This window comes from Calypte anna, unplaced genomic scaffold, assembly GCF_003957555.1.
Source record: "Calypte anna isolate BGI_N300 unplaced genomic scaffold, bCalAnn1_v1.p scaffold_86_arrow_ctg1, whole genome shotgun sequence".
In the NCBI taxonomy this organism is placed as follows: Eukaryota; Metazoa; Chordata; class Aves; order Apodiformes; family Trochilidae; genus Calypte; species Calypte anna.
Window position 1 is genome coordinate 85,395 of NW_022045534.1, and position 18,020 is coordinate 103,414.

The window sequence follows — 18,020 nt, forward strand, 5'->3', positions numbered from 1 at the left end:
GTTGCCGCGGCAACGGGGGGCGGGGCCGGCGGCGGGGCCGGGAACGGTGAGGAGCTGCTTCGGTACCGGTTTTGGGCGTTCGGCGCCATGCAGCTGCGGCACCTACGGACCCTGCTGACTCCGCAGGTCGGGCTGGGCGCAGGGAGCGGGCTGGGGAGGTGGAGGGGCGCCGGGCCGGTGGGAGCGGGCGCACTGAGTCCGTGTGTCCCCGCAGGACCGGATCGCGCGGGTGACCTGCATGGCCTGGTCGGCCAGCAGCGCCCGGTTCGCCGTGTGCACTGCGGACCGGGTGGTGCTGCTGTATGACGAGCAGGGCGAGCAGCGAGACAAATTCTCCACCAAACCCGCCGAGGCCAAGGTGAGGGCTGAGGCCGGTACCGGTACCGGGCCTGGGGCCCGGGCTTGGGCTGCGGGGTGCTTGTCTGGCTCTGGGGATGGCAGGTTGGATTGGGCCCCGGCGGCCTCCCCACTGGCTCAGGCAGCCATCCCCTTCACAGTACGGCCGGAAAAGCTACGTGGTGAAAGGCATGGCCTTCTCCCCGGACTCCACCAAAATCGCCATCGGACAGACAGACAACATCGTCTATGTCTACAGGATCGGAGAGGAGTGGTGAGTGCGATGTGTCCGGCCTGTGAGGAGGAGGCAGCTCTCTCCTCCCTGCCTGCTGCCTGTTTTCCTAGGACCATCTGGTTGGAAAAGACCTCTTAAGATCATCAGGTCCAACCATTCAACCAGCACTGCCAAGTCCACTACTCAACCATGTCCCTCAGCACCACATCAATGCAGCTTTTAAACACATGATGATGTCTCAACTTTGATGCCCATCGTTGAACCTGCCGGGAGCCACTCACCTGTTTCTGTGGTCAGCAGCAGACAGTGTCCATGGGCACAGCCCTTGTGTAGCCTGCACACATCAGCTGAGCTCCTGTGGAGCTGGAGCTGTGCAGCCTGTGCTCCTGTCCCCTGTTTCATAGGTATAGAACTCTGGCACAGACCTGCCTTACTTCAGCATCATTTGCTGGTGTGTGTCTTGTGCTAAAGGTGTTCAGAAAGGCAGGTCACCAGAATTCTGGAAGTTCAGGGTGGGAGTATTTTTAGTTTTCTCCCTATAGCTGGCTTGTGATAGACAGCTAGTGTCTGAAGCTTGAATGGCCTGTGTTTGGTGACAGTAGGACTGAACATAAACCAGAATGGGTGGTGTTACTCGACTCACTGATAGTCATTTTTATCTGTTTTTCTGCAGGGGTGACAAGAAGGTGATATGCAACAAGTTCATCCAAACGGTGAGACGCAGACTCCTGTTTAACTCCATTTTCTCTGCATATGTAGGATGAAGACAATTAGAGATCTCTCTGCTCACACTCACAGGTGTACTTGGCCAGATTGTCAGTGATGCTTAATTTCCAAACGGTGCAGGTAGATCTTGCAATAATCTCTAAATTTTGAAGCATGTATTACTTGCCAAGCTTCAGAGGCCTTGTAATGCCTGGGTACAACATGGTAATTAACTGTTGAATGATTAGTGCAGTTGGGTACAAAACTTTGGGGACTACTTTAGGCATCAGAATGTTTTAAGGGAGTTGAAAGGGAAAAACAGAGACTCTGAGCCCATGTTTTTTTGCCATGAAGGTAAAAACCTTAAGGAGCAAATGTTCAGTAGCTGCCCTCAGGTTTCCAGCTAGTTGCCATTACGCTGTGACCCCCACTTTTTCTGCTAGGTAGGCCCCTGAGGTAGCCAGTACCAGTTAGGAGGACTTTTCCTCCTGGGCCAGGTCCACAGAAGACACGGTTAGAGCTGCTTCAGATGGAGTTGACGGAGTTTCTGTGCCAAGCTTTCTCAAGGTGCCTCTGGGACTACAGGCACTCTCTGGGTTGAAAGCCTACATTTCAAGGCTGGGTCATGGCCCACCACTCTGGCTGCCCTTCAGGTGGCTTAGGAGGGTTCTCCAGCCTCTCTGAGCTCTGGGTGCAGGAGCAGAACCTGTGTGGCTCCACTGCTCTGCTGATGATGGAGGGAAGCTGTTGGTCAGCCTTTGTTTCTGTGGTTCAGCTGCTACTCTGAGAGGTCATAGCATTGGAATAGAGTATCAGGAGAAAAACAGAGCAAGAGGGCTTGGAGTCCTCTTTTCTGAACATGGTGCTCATGCTGGGTTTGGATACCTGGAGACTCCTCTTGTTGTCCATTCCTTGCTGCCTGCTGGCAGGACACAAGCACCCTGCCCCTTGGGAGGCTGCTGGCCTCTCACAAGGCTAGAAGCTGTGCACAGTGTGTGTACAGTGGTTTGCATTTTTAATGTAGTGATTGATTTCTCTCATTCTCTCATTTCCACCATGCCTTTTCTACCATTTCTATTATAATAAATCCTTTACTTTTTCTAATGCTATTTGTATGGGTTTTTTACCACTGTCTGGTTTTCTCCTGTACCTAATACTGTTTATTTACAATTTTTTTGTGTGTTCAGTCAATACAAAATATCTCTTATTGAGCCCTTCTCTCTCCTGCCGCTTGCAGAACCTGTTAGACACTTCTATGCAGGCAGGTTGTAGATCTAGTGACACTGTTTTGGCAAGCCAGGTGTCCTGCTGGGGGGTCAGGATGAGTATATTCAAGTGTGACCTCTTGGCACTAGTAGCTGTGCAGGTCACCACTTGTGGTGAGGCTTGTTTCTAAGCTTCTTCTGGGTTACTCATGGTCATGTTAGTGGGGGGAATACATGGATGTCTGGGAAACAGGTGTAATAAAAAATGTGTTTGGATCATTGGTTGGACATATAAATTATGAGCAGCTTAAATACCCAGGGACATTTTGGTATCTGATCAGAGCTGTGTTTGCTGATGCTGAGAGTAGGTAATAGAAGGTGGGATGAGTAAATGAGAGTGTATGTAAGTCTAAAGGAGGCACAGATGTGCTTAAAAGTGGCAGTGTTGGTGGCACAGTGCCAAACACCAGGCTTCTTACTGACTGAAATTCTTCAGTTGACATGTGGAGCAGTTTAATTTACTCTCTTGACCCTCTCTTACAGTTAGGTTTCATGGTCAGCTTTATCCATCCTGACCCCACCACAGATTTAGAGAATACCTTTGGTTTGAATGAACTTGTGTCTGTTTCACTGGCTTGGTAGCATCTGTTAGCCACCTTGCCTATAAATGAAAAAATTAAAGACTGTTTCTGATCCAACAAATGAAAATCCAATGTACAACTGTGCTCATATCTACTAGAGAAGCTGGCAGGATCACGTTATTTTTATGTTTTATACTGGTTGCAGAAGATCTTTTAAAACAGCCTTGATTTTGTGCATTCAATGATAGCACATGGAAAACCAGACATCTGATCAATAAGTAACTCTCTTAGAAGAGCATCCACACTAATCACATCTAATGTGACTTTGATCCCCACTGCAGCCCCTCTGAGCCTGTTACTTTACCCCCTCTCACTCTTGCCCAGTTCAAGCTTCGGCATGCAGGTCTCAATCCTACTTTGTGATCTGCCCAAATGCCCCTATCTCTTCTCTTTCTGAGTGGTTTTACTGTTCCTGAGCCATCTTATGTAGGCACAGGGCAAAAAGCTAAGGCGGGTGGAGCTCTTACCTCTCTTTTTACCTCATTCTTGGCAGAGTGCTGTGACCTGCTTATCGTGGCCAGCGGAGAATGTCATTGTCTTCGGTCTTGCTGAAGGAAAGGTAGAGAAACTTGATTTTTGCCTGATTTTCTTTTCCATGCAGGGGCTATCAGTGCCCACAAGCATCTGGGATGCAGGGTAGGAGTCATCACTGTGTGGTGCTGGGCACAGAATAGCAATGAAAGGATTACACCACTGACTTGAATGTCCTGGTTCCCAGTTAGTCTTTGGAGGTTCTACTGGATCATTTGGTCCTTTTCCTGAGCCTTTCTAGAAATGTGGAAGTATGACTCCCAACTTTTCCACTTCTCCAACCTACTGGAAAGCAAGGAGCCTCCTGTGGTTCCTGGCACCGCCCGTGGACTGGGAAGCCTCTGGGGACATCACACTGGGGAGATGTCCACACTCTGCACACAGAAGCAAGATTGATCAGATTCTCTTTCTCAGGTTCGTTTGGCAAACACAAAGAACAACAAGTCTTCTACCATTTATGGGACAGATTCCTATGTGGTCTCGCTGACTTCCAAGTGAGTATGGTGTTTCTTTAGCCTGTACTACTTTGGCTCAGCCTGCTCCTGTGGCAGTATAGGAAGGTGCCAGAGGGTCTTTCTGCTGCCAGTTCCATGTTGAGATAATAAAATACTGTGCTATCCAGAAGGAATTCTGTCCTAAAATCTGATACCTGGCTCTGTCACATCAGCCTGTACAGTTTGATTGTCCCTCAAACATGTGTCAGAATGCAAGTCCCCATGAGATCACTTGCATACTTTGATTTATTTGAATCCATGGCTTTATAAGGATTAAATTAGTTAACTTCATCTAGCTAATTACTAGTAGTCAAGCTTAAGGGCTAAAAATCTAAAAATATTCTGCCAGAAAAAACTGTGACAAGGCTATAATTAGAAAAATAGCCATCAAGTGAAATTTTAAATTATTTTCATTAGAGTTGCATTTAACTTTACCTAAAAAAAATTAAGCCGTAGGATTTACACTAAATGGTGTCATTCTGTTTGAGTACTAAATTAAAAAAACCCTAAAGCTAGTCTAGGGCTCAGACTTCCTGCTGCTGAGAAATCTCTCCAAAGTCTGTCTGTCTGTGCCTCAATTTCAGGGGTTTTCTATTTTCCTCTCTCTCCTGTCCTCTCCCTCCCTCCTCTCTCCCCTTTTTTCCCTCCTCTCCCTCTCCCCCAGCTCTCTCCCCCTTCTATTATTTCTAAACACAACTGGTGCTGTTATTGCTATGGTGACAAATCTGGGACTGCAGGAACAGAAGGCAGATGTACAATTCCTGTATCATTACAGTGTTCATAGAATTTATGTTCTGTACTTGAATCATCCTGAGACAGTGTTCTTCCCTCTGCTTATGTCCAGGACACAAGCCATTGCTTAGGACTGGAGTGTTTGTCCAGATTTTTGGGATTTTTTCTGCAAATTGTTTTACTTTTAGGGATTCCTGTGTCACAATGTCCAGCCTCACTTCTGGAATAGTTCCAATGTAAGGGTTGTTTGACATACCTCACTATAAGCAATTGTCTGCATGGTCATTATTCCAATTAAGGCTACTTAGTGTTTTAGTCACACCAGGAGTTGATTATTGCAATTTTACATGATGAAGATACTTAATTAGCCGCTCTCCACTTTCTGTGCTTTTGCCTGCTTTGTTTTTACAGACACCAATAAAGTACTAGATACTCTTGTGCTCATTACCTAGCTCATCTTTAGTGAAGGTGCCTGCTGAGGAACATTAATGATGACCCTGGGACAGGCTCTTCTGGGCAGGGATATGAAAATAAAGGTACAACTGTTACTGCAATATTGCATCTTTCTGTCTGTTTCTTTGCAGCGTGTCGGGGAAGGGAATCCTGTCTGGCCATGCAGATGGATCCATAGTACGCTTCTTTTTTGATGATGAGGGCTCAGGTGAATCGCAGGTATCCTCCTTCAGTGAGCCAAATTCTTGTTTGCACAGCCTGCTTCCCAGCTCAAGAGCTCTAGAAAGAGATCAGGCCTTGGGAGCAGTGTATGTCTGGAGAGGAGCTGCAGTCATTGCTAGCTAGCATAGGTTTTATGGAGCATTGATGAAGACCAAACAGTGACTAGATGCTTTAAGGTGCACTGGGTACAGTGGGAAGAGGGAAATTCTGGTTTTGTGCATAAGACATCAGGCTTTTCAGGTGTCTGGAAAGATCTGATGTTAGTGTCCAGGAGAATGATGCTCAAATGGATAGGGTTCCAGGGAGTAGCAGCTGTTGTCTTCTCACTACACAAGGTATAGCTATCCTAGTTAACCTACTATATCTGTCAACAGATAGGATGGGCAACCAGCATTTTTCCTGAGCCTCCTGCTCCTCCCCAACAGGAGCAGTCTCAGTGCTTTAGGCTGTGGTGAAGGGAATGCTTGTCTCCCTCAGATCTTTTCTCTTCAACTGAAGCCATTTGAGCATGTCTACTCTCTACCACAATATGCTGAATGTCTAGGGATATTCTGCTGTGTTCAGAATGCATCCCAGTCTACTTAATGGTTCTGGTCTTCTTACAGGTATCAGGAGTTTTCTCTCCCAGTTAAATGAATGGAATAGTTGATACATCTCTTGGTTCTGGTTTCTGTCTGCCTTCCTACAGACTGGGGCAGGCGCACAAAGCAGCCCCCATTACCTGGATGTCACAGAAGGGCCCTGTACTGCCCTCACAGGGAACACGGGGTGGATAGGGTTTGAGCCCCCCATGTTTTCATGGTGTTCTTTCTTGCCTGCTGTAGGGTAAGTTGGTGACACATCCCTGTCCTCCTTATGCCCTGGCCTGGGCTTCCAACAGTATTGTGGCTGCAGGCTGTGACAAGAAGATTGTAGCCTATGGGAAGGAAGGCAATGTGATTCAAACCTTTGACTACAGCCGGGACTCCTCAGAGAAAGAATTCACCACAGCAGCTGCCAGTGCTGGGGGCCAGTCTGTTGTCATTGGCAGCTATGACAGGTATGGAGCCTGATGGTAACATCTCCCTTTTCTACTACTTTCTTTTTCAACTGTACAGAGTTCTTCATATCTCTGATTCCTCACCTGCTTCCACAGGCTAAGGGTTTTGAACTGGAGCCCACGACGCAGTGCCTGGGAGGAAGGCAGACCCAAAGAAGTAGCTCACCTCTACACCATCACTGCTCTGGCATGGAAGAGGGATGGCTCACAGATCTGTGTGGTTGGTATCATCAATCAGAATCCCTCAGGCCATGAGTCACACACCAGGGACAGCCTTGGGCTGTCTCAGGACAGCTCCTGAGAGCAAAGCCATGTGATAGAGGAAGAGCTCATGAGCAGGACAACACCATCACCTTGGTGTGCAACACCAGTGCTTGTGCAAGGGGCAGAGCTGCAGACAGATACGCAGGGTATGGAGCTGTACAATACCATGGACAGCTAGATGATGGCTCATTGGAGGCAGCAGTCCTCCTTTTTTTCACAGAAGCATAATAAGGTCAGCATAGCTTCCATAGAGCAGACACATGATCCTTCTTTTCTCTGAGCACCCCTGAGAAGCAGTACAAAAACTGATCTGTTACTTATACTCCATTTATGTGCTATGTTTTCAGTTTAGAGTTGTCTTCCTTCTATATTTAGCTGCTGAGCCTAGATCTGCCTTTCTCTATTAAGTTAAATCTTTAAACATCTTTAAATTGATCTTTCTGCAAATCTTTCTGTATTAAGCTGAATAACTCATTGAAGCACTTAAATTATTTAGGAAACTTTCTATTTTTTATTTTATAGTTTTTGCATCTTTTTATGTTCAGTAATCAAAAATTCCTGAAATATCTTTAGACAGAATTAGGTGAGCATGTGAACAAATACTTGCAGAGAAGGGTGAGGGACTAAGGGGTAGGAGACTAAAAAGAATGGAGATATTATAAAGAAAGAGATAAAGGTGGAAGGATTCTGCTGGAAGGGAGGAGAAATAGGGAGGCTGGAAATGGATGAAGTGGGAAGCTGAGAAAGATAATGACGAAGTATATATTTATAATAATTTATATGTGTAAATTTTATAATTTTAAAAATATATTTTATATGTGTAGATTTTATAAATTTATGTATTTATAATAATAAAGATGATTTTTAACCCCTTCTCTTCCTCTGCCATGTATGTGCCAGTATTTGGTAGGCATTCAGAATTTCTCAGTTTTTCTGCTCTTCTAAGTAACTCAAGATAGATCTGGTCCTCATGCATCTGGGGGCTAGAGCCAGGAGCAGCAAGGACCTGTGGACCTCTTGTCTCACTTCTGATCTTCTTCATGTCAGAAGGGTCTGGGATATCTCTGGCTAACAGGATTCAGTGTATGTGATGTGTTTTGTTTCCTAGGGTACACTGTGTGGAGGAGTTGAACAGTTTGAGTACTGCCTTCGCAGAAGTATTTACAAAAAGAAATTTGAAATTACTTATGTGGGACCAAGCCAGGTAAGATCCAATGAGATAATGTCTTTTGATGAAATGGAGTGCTTGCTAAAACTAGACATGTTTGGAGTTCTGCTGGTTATTCGTAGTAACTTATTGGGAAAGGCATAGGGAATAATCCAGGGATAGGGCTGGGTGGAAACTGCCTAGGAGCAAAGGCCATGGAGTTCATTTCTCAGCTTGTGAATTTGTGTGCTGTGCCTCCATGCCAAATGCAGACTCCCTAAGTGGTTTAATTTCAGCCAACTTCACCTCATTCAAAATTAGATAGTAGGTGCAAGTTAGCCATCTTAGGCACCCCTCTGTAGTCCATGGAGAGACTCAGGGCTCTGAGTGTAGCTTATCCTCAGGGCCCTGAGCAGTCCTCCAATTAGGCAAGAAATGTCTAAACAGCTGTACCTCTATGACAGTTGTCATCCCATACGAAAGAAATGGTAAGGTTTCTTTAAAAAGCAGAGTGAAATGATATGAGGATGCATCTAAGTACCCAAGTATCCATCTTCTGCATAATCTTTCATGGGGGATGAAGTCTGTGTTCATCTTCTGTGGATGGCCCCATTTTGCCTTTTCCCACTTTTTCTAGGTCATTGTGAGGAATCTCTCCACAGGAACTCGAATTGTGTTGAAATCCCAGTATGGGTACGAGATTGAGGAGGTGAAGATCTTGGGGAAAGACAGATATCTGGTGGCCCACACCTCAGACACATTATTGCTGGGTGACATAAGCTCCAACAAGCTCAGCGAGGTACTGGAAAATCTGTGGCATTTCTTGGGTGTCAAATGCTTAGCTTTGTAACTCGAAGTATGTGTTTTCTATGTGGAAAGACAAAACCTGTATTTTCAAAGAATCATAGAATAATTCAGGTTGGAAGGGAACTTGGGAGGTCTCTTATCAAACTTCCTATTCAAAGGAAGATCAACATTTAATTCAGATGTTGCTCAGATCCCACAATTTCTGTGTTCCCCTGCTCCAATGCCCTATTGTCCTCATGACAGAAAATGTCTTCCTAAGTCTTGATGGAATTGCTGTTTTCATTTATGACTGTTTCTTAGCCTTTCACTGTGCCTTTGCCAAAAAAAAGCCTGGTGTCATGGTATTAGAGGTGTTCCCTTCCCCAGTTTTAAGGAGCCCAGTTTCTTCAGCCTGACTTTGTGCTGCAAGTGCTTCAGCCCCAATCATCTTGTTGGCACCCTGCTGAGATTGCTTCTGTTTATCAGTGTCTTTCTTGTACCCCAGGGGTCCCACAACTGGATGCTCTACATATGTACATTCCAGATGTGAATGTATGAATCTTAGTGTGTTTTAAAAACAAAACAAAAAACCCAACCCCCCCACTCACAGCTGTAGTACCACAGCTTATGCCAGTGTCACTTCTGTTAACAAACAGTTCAAACAGAACTGTCCACATCTAAACCTCAAGTGCAAAGTGGGACTTGAGCCTGGAGAATGTGGGCAGTAGGTTAGTGTCTAATAAAAGTATTAAATGGTTTTCAGGATGTATTTACTTTGCTCACACAGCTATTACACGCTTTTAGTCAGGCTAATGGCTTGATAATTTAGTTGAGAGGTAGAACTCCTGACTACAAGTTTGAGTTGGACGTTACTGATACTTGGTAATCCAACTGAAAATCTGGCCAGACCAAGCCTCCTTGGTTTCTTTTGCACGGAGGAGTTTTCCTTTCTGTTGCAGAGCTATACTCACTTTTTTACCTAGAATAGGGTTGTGAGTGGTCCATTTACCATCTTGCTGTTTTACTAGAGGTTTGCTGCAGCACTGACATAGAGCTCATGCTCAGGGTGGAGTTCTGCAGCCTTGGCTTTCAGTTTTCTACCTCTCTGACTGTGTGCGTGTTCTCATCACAGTAGCTATTGCATTATCCAGTACTCCTAAATTCCAAATCAGCTGACATTGACACTACACTGATTGGTCATTGCTAACATGACCCGAAAAAAGAAGAGTTCAGCTGCACATGGTTTGGAGATTCTGCCCATACAAATTGTAGCACTGATTCTGTGGAGCAGATTTATGGTGGTAAATGGGCTATTGGGGAAACTTTTTATAATACAGTTAGCCTGAGGAAGGTGGAGGAGGTTTGTGAAAGAACAGGCAACAGGGAGTATGTTGGTCACTTTTGGGCAGAAGGCAATAAGACACACAGAGAGAACAAGAGTCGGAAGCAGAAGTAAAAAAAAAAAAAAGTGAAGGAAGTGAGGAACTTGCGAGCTGGGAGAGACTGAACAACAATGTTGGAAGCTGAAGTGCTGGGGAATGATCCTGTTCTGCAGTGTATTTATTTCCATCTGTTGTGGAAGTTGAGGGCTGGGCAGTGGACCTCAGTGCCTGCAGCCTGGTCCTTGCAGGGACTGTCAGCCTAGCATTCACTCACTCCATGCCATTGCTTTGTAGGTAGCCTGGCAAGGATCTGGAGGGAATGAAAAGTTCTTCTTCGGCAATGAGAATGTAAGTTGGGTGGGACAGGATGCTGGCTGTGAATCGTGAGAAAAGCTGGGTGTGCACCAGCAGAGGAAGTGTCAACTGCACTTCTGGAAAACTCCGTTTCTCAGCAGTTTTGTGGACTTGCCCTCTCCATGCAGATCCTGATCTGCTTCCTCCCTTTTCCACATGCCAGGTACAGGACAAACTCAGTGTTTGGATTGTCAAGTTATACAGGTTATAACCCTATAGGAGACAGGAGCAATGAAAGAGCCACAGACAGAGAGCATGTTAGAGATACCAAATACAGCAATCAAGGTGACAGCTGGGCTTTTGCTGGACTGATAGGCCCAGCACTAAAATCCCCAACCCTGAGGAAAAGCTGGCAGTAACAACAGGAAGCCAAGGACAATTCCTTACTCATCCTAGAGGGTCTGAATTTAGACTTGTGTGCAACAGAGTTCTGTTCTGCACTCCTCAGTGGTAGGTCTGTATGCTTATCTGGCTTTGCTCTATGAATGTGTACCCTTCATACCTTCAGGTCTGTATGATCTTCAATGCTGGAGAGCTGACACTTGTAGAGTATGGAAGCAATGACATCCTGGGCTCTGTCCGCACGGAATTCATGAACCCTCATCTTGTCAGGTAAGGGTGACACCTGCCCGTGTGGCCAGCACAATTGTTTTGGGAGAGTCACCTCAGATACAGACACTTGGAAGCGTCCTGCTCAGCAGAACGCAGCCCCCAGGTACTGGGACCTGAGTAATCTGCTTCTGAGAATGACCAGTGACTGGGGGAGGTTTAATTGCTTGGTTATACCTAGTGGTTGTGAAGTTTTAGAAGCACAAGAACCTGTTTTCCTCTGATGCATGCCTATTGGGCTATTGCTGAAGAGGGACTGCTGTGCATGCAGATGGTCCTGGTACAGCACTATAGGGACTCCAGATGCTACCAGGACCTCCTCTGCCCCTCTAAAAGATCATACTCTATTTTCTGATTGGAGAGAGGGGAGGATGATGTGCTCCTCAGGGGTAGAAGCAGTGTAACTACTTTGCTACTGGACACCCTGGTTCCAGAGGGGCAGCTTCCAGAGTGAAGCTGTGGATCAGAAATGTTTGTTCTCACTTGAGGCAGCCATAGGTACTGTGCAAGAGTTACAGGTCAGAGACCTGCAGGAAGCTCCATGTGCTTGGGGAAACTGTTGGCAAGCCTGGAAGGGACTGTGTGACTCAGTCTTGTGAATTTTGAGACCAGTAAAGGTAACATCATCATTTCCTTCATAATAGTGTCCGTATCAATGAGAGACAGCAGAGAGGCATGGAGGAGAACAGGAGACTGGCTTATCTGGTAGACATCAAGACCATAACAATAGGTAAATGTAAACTTCCCTTCCCTGTATCTTTCCTGCCTAATCCCTTTGTTTTTTCTGTGCCAGGCAGCACATCCCTGAAGGTCCTTCACTCACAGCAGCAGATTCCTGAAGGCCCCTTTGCAGTTACACTGCCTGGTCACAGAGGCTGCTCCTCTTCTGGCAGGTTGGCTGCCTGATGTGGGGTGGCTGTGGCTGTGTCCTGCACCTGAGGTTCTGTCTGTTCAGCATGATGTCTTTGCTGCCTGGACTGCCTGTGATCTGTGCATGCTCACAGAAGGGTAGAGGGAGTTGCTGCTGTTGATAAGGCATCAAGATAAAATGTCACTGCAACCTGCTTTTCATGTCACAGTATGTTTGCCAGGGAGTTCTGCCCTAATTCAGTCCCAGGCACCTGATCTCCATGGGGTAGCAGTGAATGTTCATCACTTTGGGATGCATTAGGTACTTACCTTGTTTCCTTTCTGTCCTTCCCAAGTGGACCTTGTTGGTGGATACAATGCTGGCACTGTCAGCCATGACAGCAAGATTGATTGGCTGGAGCTGAATGAAACAGGCCACAAACTGCTCTTCAGGGACAAGAAGATGAGGGTGAGGCGGGCATATCTGGGGCAATGTGGCAAGATGGGGGAGAGGTAAAGACAGGTATGGAGGGAGGGAGATGAGAAAGACATCTGAAGTATTCAGGACTTTTTGACCTGCTCTTTGAGAAAGATAGCCTATATCCAGATTGCATGAACTGGCAGCACTGCATGTTTGGTCCTGAGTCACAGATAATTCTGAAGTCAGTTTCTAGACATCGTGCTCCATCTCATCACACCTGAAAGTGAAAATCATATAATCTTCTGCTTTGAGATGGAGACAAGTGGGTTAATCTCAAGATGAGGATTCTAGTGTTGCACTTAAACATGTAAATTGAAAACAAGGAGCATCTTGATAGTAAGATGAACTCTCTAATTCTCAAAAACAGCATAGTCCCAACTAAATAGTTTGTTTAGTAGGGCCCTTGGTTTGTGCTGAATCCCAGACCATGACTGAATGTTGTCCAGGAGACTAATAATGACTCCAGGACAAAACTATGCCCAAAATCATATAAATGGTTTCATATTACAGATGAATGGTTTCACTCTACAGATGATGATGTGCAGGTACTCACCTTGTGTCCCAGCCATGTTTGATTGTACAGATACAGAATTTAATTGTACAGATATGGCTGCAGCTCACTGCAGTGGGCAAGAAGATGCATTTATCAATTGTGTTACGGTTCAACTCAGTTCACTGTCGAGCCTTCCTCACTGTCATGGATGCAGGGCTCCTTGACTGCTCGACTGCATTTGCTCCTCTTGTCACAGGATGGTTTGAATTGCTCCAGAGGTCAGGTCCCATTGGAGACTATCAGTCTGCAGTAGAATATTTCCACATTTGCTCTACCTCTCTCTGTAGCCCAAGGATGGATGAAGTGTTATGTTCATACGTGCATATGTGTTGAAATCTCTGAGAACTTTCTCAGCTTCATCTCAGAAGAAACTCTGAATTCAACCCTCACCTCACAGGCAGGGACCCCAGGCTTCTTCACTGATCTGCTCCTCCGTGGTCATTTTGGGCAGTTTGATCGCCAGAGTTGCATCATAGATTGTAGAGGGGTGCAAAGATACCTTCTTGCCTGGGAATCACAGATCTCCAGATAATTACCTGTCTGCTCTTTGTCACTCATACAGGCTGCTTCATTGCTGCCATGCTAAGCTCACAACTGGAGCACTCAGCTTCCTAGACAAAGATTGTAGTGCATACATCTGCCACATTCCAAACTGTCTGTCACAGGCTTCTCTCTCAGGAGTGTGCTGGAGGTGCTCTTTCTTGCACAAACATTGTAGTTCTGTTTCTGGGCCATCACAGAACAAGGACTTCTGCAAGTACTTTGTGATTCCAGAGAAACTGAAGGAGTAGCCCAATGCAGATGGGCAAAGAATGTAATGTCTGCATCTTTGTTTGAGTGCCTCTCTAATCAAGACCCTATTAACTCTCAGAAGGAGGATTGTTCCATGACCACAGCTCTTTAGGGCACTACTTCCACATCTCTATAGACTTATCAAGAAAGACCTTCTATACAAAGGAGACCGAGTCACAGCCAGAAGCAAGGGCTTCTGTTTGGGTTCTGCTGCATTGATACTCTTCACAAGGGTGCTGACAGTGATTGCAGCCTGCACAGATGGAACAGGCTTCTTTTTATGTGCCTTTCCACAAAGCTGCCTGTGTCCTACAATGTGACAAGAGAGAACTTTCCTGGCAATATATCTTGTTATATTTATTTCTGCAGTCATTTTATATTTGCGTTGTCTCATTTATTATCTCAACAAGAGACAGTGGCATCAGAGCAATCAGAGGCATGATTGCTGTTGCCTCTTCTGGCTCCTTTTCAGGCCTTTCAAGAGGCTACTTTGACAGTGGCATCAGAGCAATCAGAGGCATGATTGCTGTTGCCTCTTCTGGCTCCTTTTCAGGCCTTTCAAGAGGCTACTTAGCTCCTTCATTAAACACTGCCACCAGCCTAAATCAGACAGTACCATTACTCTCCCTGTGCTATGTCTGTACATGTTTCTCCATCCAGTTTAGTACAGGCTGAAGCAGGGACTTTCTTGTTCTCATTTGTCATGAGACTAGCACAATTCTCTTTTCTTTTTCCCATCTTTGCTAGATGAGGACAGTTATGACAAAGAGCAGAGACAGCCTAGGAGTTTTAAGTTACAAGGCATCATAACTCTTTGTTATGCCAGGCTGGACCTTCCAACGGGTCAGGCTTGTTTCAGGGCAGTGAGCTCTACAAGCAAACACCCTCTCACCTTGTTGGCATCGGTTCTTGCAATAGGACTCTACCTAGGATGGACAGTTCAGCCCAGAACTGCAGAGGAAGGCTCTTCCTTGTTCCCAGTTTGTTTTCTTAAGACTTAAGAGACCATTCTCCTGCTTCAGCTCTGCAACTGGGAGGAAACTGAAGTAGCACAAGGCATGTTCTGGTGTGTATACATACATGCCTAGTGATAAGGAAGGCAGGATCTGAGCATGCTGCTTAAAACGTTGCAAGGGCTAAAAATTGTCTTACCTCTTGAAGAGTAATACGTGTAAATAACACCATAGACTACGTGTCTTGAGAAGAGTCTGATGCCTGGTTGGTAATCCCTGTTTTTCAAGATGCTTGCTCAGATGTTCCTTCTGTGTTCATGTGAGCTAGCAGCCCTGCCATAAGCCCAGCTGAGCCCCTGTCTCCTCTTCCTCTCTAGCTGCAGCTCTATGACATTGAAGGCAGCACGAAAACGACCATCTTGAACTACTGCTCCTATGTGCAGTGGGTGCCAGGAAGTGATGTGGTGGTGGCTCAGGACTGGAACAACCTCTGTATCTGGTATAACATCGATGCTCCAGAGCAAGTCACCATGTTTCCTCTGAAGGTAAAGTGCTGGAGACCTTGATAACTTCCAGCAGTTTTTGTTACTTCTTGCTCACATGTGTGGATAATAGGGTGGCATTGGAGAAAGAATGCAGAGGGGAACTGCTAGTTTCTTCTGGGCAAAATATGAGCTCATCTATCAGCTTTTGGCAGTCACTTCTGGCAGACAATGAAGATAGTTAATAATAGCAAGGAGCTGCTGAGTGGCTTTTTCCTTCCCTCTGGTGAGACAAGGGCAATTTCTACTCGGTGTGAGCTCATTCAGCAGAATGTTAATCAGAAGAGCTGTCGCAGTGCTGTCCTCACATACCTGCTACCCCCATACTTTAGGAGAATGTGGAAGTGTTGATAGCTGGTACTGTTTTCAGGGTGATATTGTAGACTTGGAACGGAATGATGGGAAGACTGAAGTAATAGTATCTGAAGGGGTGAACACTGTGTCCTACACCCTGGATGAAGGCCTCATAGAGTTTGGAACTGCCATTGATGATGGGGATTACTACAGGTAAGTTCTAGGTACACCACATGGTGATGGCAGGTGGTCCACTTCACATAAATTACACCTGAGAGTTGGCAATCTATGAACTACAGCACCACAGCTTTCCATACAGAGTTGAGGTTTAGGCTCTGAGTATGATGTTGGTTCCAGGTCTGCCTGTAATGTAAAGCAAAGTCCCTCAGGAATGAACATTCAGGTTTTTCATCTTCACAGCTCCATGGTTTCAAACTCAGGGGCACAACAGACTGGCCAGCCTGGTCCCATTGACACTGTCAGAAATTACCTGAAGGCAGTTTTCACATAGCTGCTGGGAGTAGCTGTGTCTTCCATAGCAGCCAGGTGTGAAGTCATGGTCCAGTGCTTTTGCTGCTGCCCCTCCAGGGATGCTTACAGTGTCATGGAAACATTCAGGAGCTGTGCCAGATAAAAGATGACTGTCTGAAGCACATGGGCTCTGCTGACATTATTATAGGACTTTAAAACTGACCAGGGAAGAAATTTTCACAAGTTCATAGCACTGTCATCACTTGAGTGAGCAACTTGATTGCACCAGGGACTTGCATCAGACACAACACTTTGGAGTTGTCCCACACTGGCACAGCCTTCTGCTGTTTTGATGCCTCTATGTACCTTAGCTCAGGTAAGGGTTACTTAAATCTCTGAATTTTTCCCCAGTGTCAGGCTCTGTGTCATACAATACTCTCCAGAATTGGTCACACCCACTGTTCTTTGTTTTAGAACTCTTTTCTAACAGTTCTTGTTAGGAAGCTCCTGTCTTGGGGTAGGATTTTCCTCAGAGATTGTTCTGTTGCTGACAGTCTGCAAATCTCTGTCTCAAGGGCTGCTGCATTTTTGGAGACACTGGAAATGTCCACAGAGACTGAAGCCATGTGGAAGACTCTTAGCAGGCTGGCTTTGGAAGCTAGACAGCTGCGCATTGCAGAGAGGTACAGGAATAAGCTGTAACACCTTTCTGGCTTAAACAATCTCTTTGATGAATCCCTTACAGAAACCAGGATCTAACTACAAATGGGATTTTTTTGTGTGACTGGAAGATTCATTGCATTGGGGAAATAAATGTTCTCTGTTGCAGACAATGTCTTTGCCCTTCCATCCTAGAAAGTAAGACTAGAATGGGGACAGTAATACATCACTCTGTAGCATAAATTTTTGCTGATGACAACTCCAGGCAGTGAATAACAAGGCTTCAGGGAGCTGGCAGACGCAGACAAGCTCAGCCCATCTCTGAAGCGTGGGGAAGTGGCTCATGAGCACTGATCATGTTCATGGCTTCTCCCCTGGAGTAGAGCTAGAGGGCTCTGCTAAACATGGGGCTCAGCAAAATCCTTCTCTTGAAGCAGGGCTACCCTACCTCTCCAGCCTGTAGACCTGGGTCTGCTGCACAGATTCTACTTTTCTTCTCTTGGACCAGAAGTGGGCAACAAAAGACAGTTATTGACTTGCTGCTTTGCTCTTTCCAGGTGCTTTGCAGCTCTGGGCAGCGTGGCAAAGGTTCAATTTCTGCACGAAACCAATAACATTGCTGACCAGGCAGCTCAAGAGCATGTAAGTCAGGGCAACTGCTTTCCTGTAAACATGTCCAGACGGTTATCTGGTATGTCCATGATAACCTGTATCCTACTACAGATCAGAACTTGGTCCTGACCCTTCGTCCATGCCTGCCAGTTGCCTCTTCTGACCAGCCATTTCATATTGCTCCTGTCTTGTCTCTTCTGTGGCTCTCATCTCTCTTCTTCAGCTTCTTCAATGAAACAGACCCCAGCTGCAGTCCTCTCCCTTGTATCAGTCAATTCTGGGCTCCTCACTACAAGAAAGACATTGAGCTGCTGCCCTTGAAAAGGGCAACCAAGCTGTTGAAGGGTCTGGAGAACAAGTCCTATGAGAAGAGGCTGAGGGAATTGGGATTGTTTAGTTTGGAGAAGAGCAGGCTAAGAGGAGACCTTACTGCTCTCTACCTGAAAGGTGCTGGCGTCTCAAATAAATAACGATAGTACTAGAAGAAATGCTCTGAAGTAGAGCCAGGAGAGGTTTAGACTAGATAATATGAAGAATTTCTTTACTGAGAGACTAGTCAGGCATTGGAGCAGGCTGAGCAGGAAGGTGGTGGAGTCACCATCCCTGGAAATATTTAAAAACCATGTAGGTGAGGCACTTCAGGACAGGCTCTAGTGGGCATGTTGATACAGATAAATG

The 18,020-nt window shown here is 45.9% G+C and overlaps 1 protein-coding gene across 2 annotated transcripts in view; it reads left to right on the forward strand.

The window, feature by feature from the left end:
- The first annotated feature begins 31 nt into the window (after positions 1-31).
- Positions 32-18,020, forward strand: part of IFT172 (intraflagellar transport 172) — a 36,868-nt gene continuing 18,879 nt past the window's right edge. For both annotated transcript variants that reach the window (XM_030468863.1, XM_030468864.1), the window contains exons 1-19: positions 32-126; positions 215-358; positions 498-610; positions 1,245-1,284; positions 3,616-3,681; positions 4,068-4,147; positions 5,464-5,551; positions 6,379-6,593; positions 6,690-6,813; positions 7,966-8,061; positions 8,642-8,803; positions 10,467-10,520; positions 11,035-11,138; positions 11,780-11,865; positions 12,341-12,453; positions 15,141-15,308; positions 15,676-15,812; positions 16,646-16,753; positions 17,288-17,372. In XM_030468863.1, the coding sequence (XP_030324723.1) occupies positions 88-126; positions 215-358; positions 498-610; positions 1,245-1,284; positions 3,616-3,681; positions 4,068-4,147; positions 5,464-5,551; positions 6,379-6,593; positions 6,690-6,813; positions 7,966-8,061; positions 8,642-8,803; positions 10,467-10,520; positions 11,035-11,138; positions 11,780-11,865; positions 12,341-12,453; positions 15,141-15,308; positions 15,676-15,812; positions 16,646-16,753; positions 17,288-17,372 (2,022 nt within the window). In that variant the 5' untranslated portion in view covers positions 32-87. The remainder of the gene's footprint in view (positions 127-214; positions 359-497; positions 611-1,244; positions 1,285-3,615; positions 3,682-4,067; positions 4,148-5,463; positions 5,552-6,378; positions 6,594-6,689; positions 6,814-7,965; positions 8,062-8,641; positions 8,804-10,466; positions 10,521-11,034; positions 11,139-11,779; positions 11,866-12,340; positions 12,454-15,140; positions 15,309-15,675; positions 15,813-16,645; positions 16,754-17,287; positions 17,373-18,020) is intronic.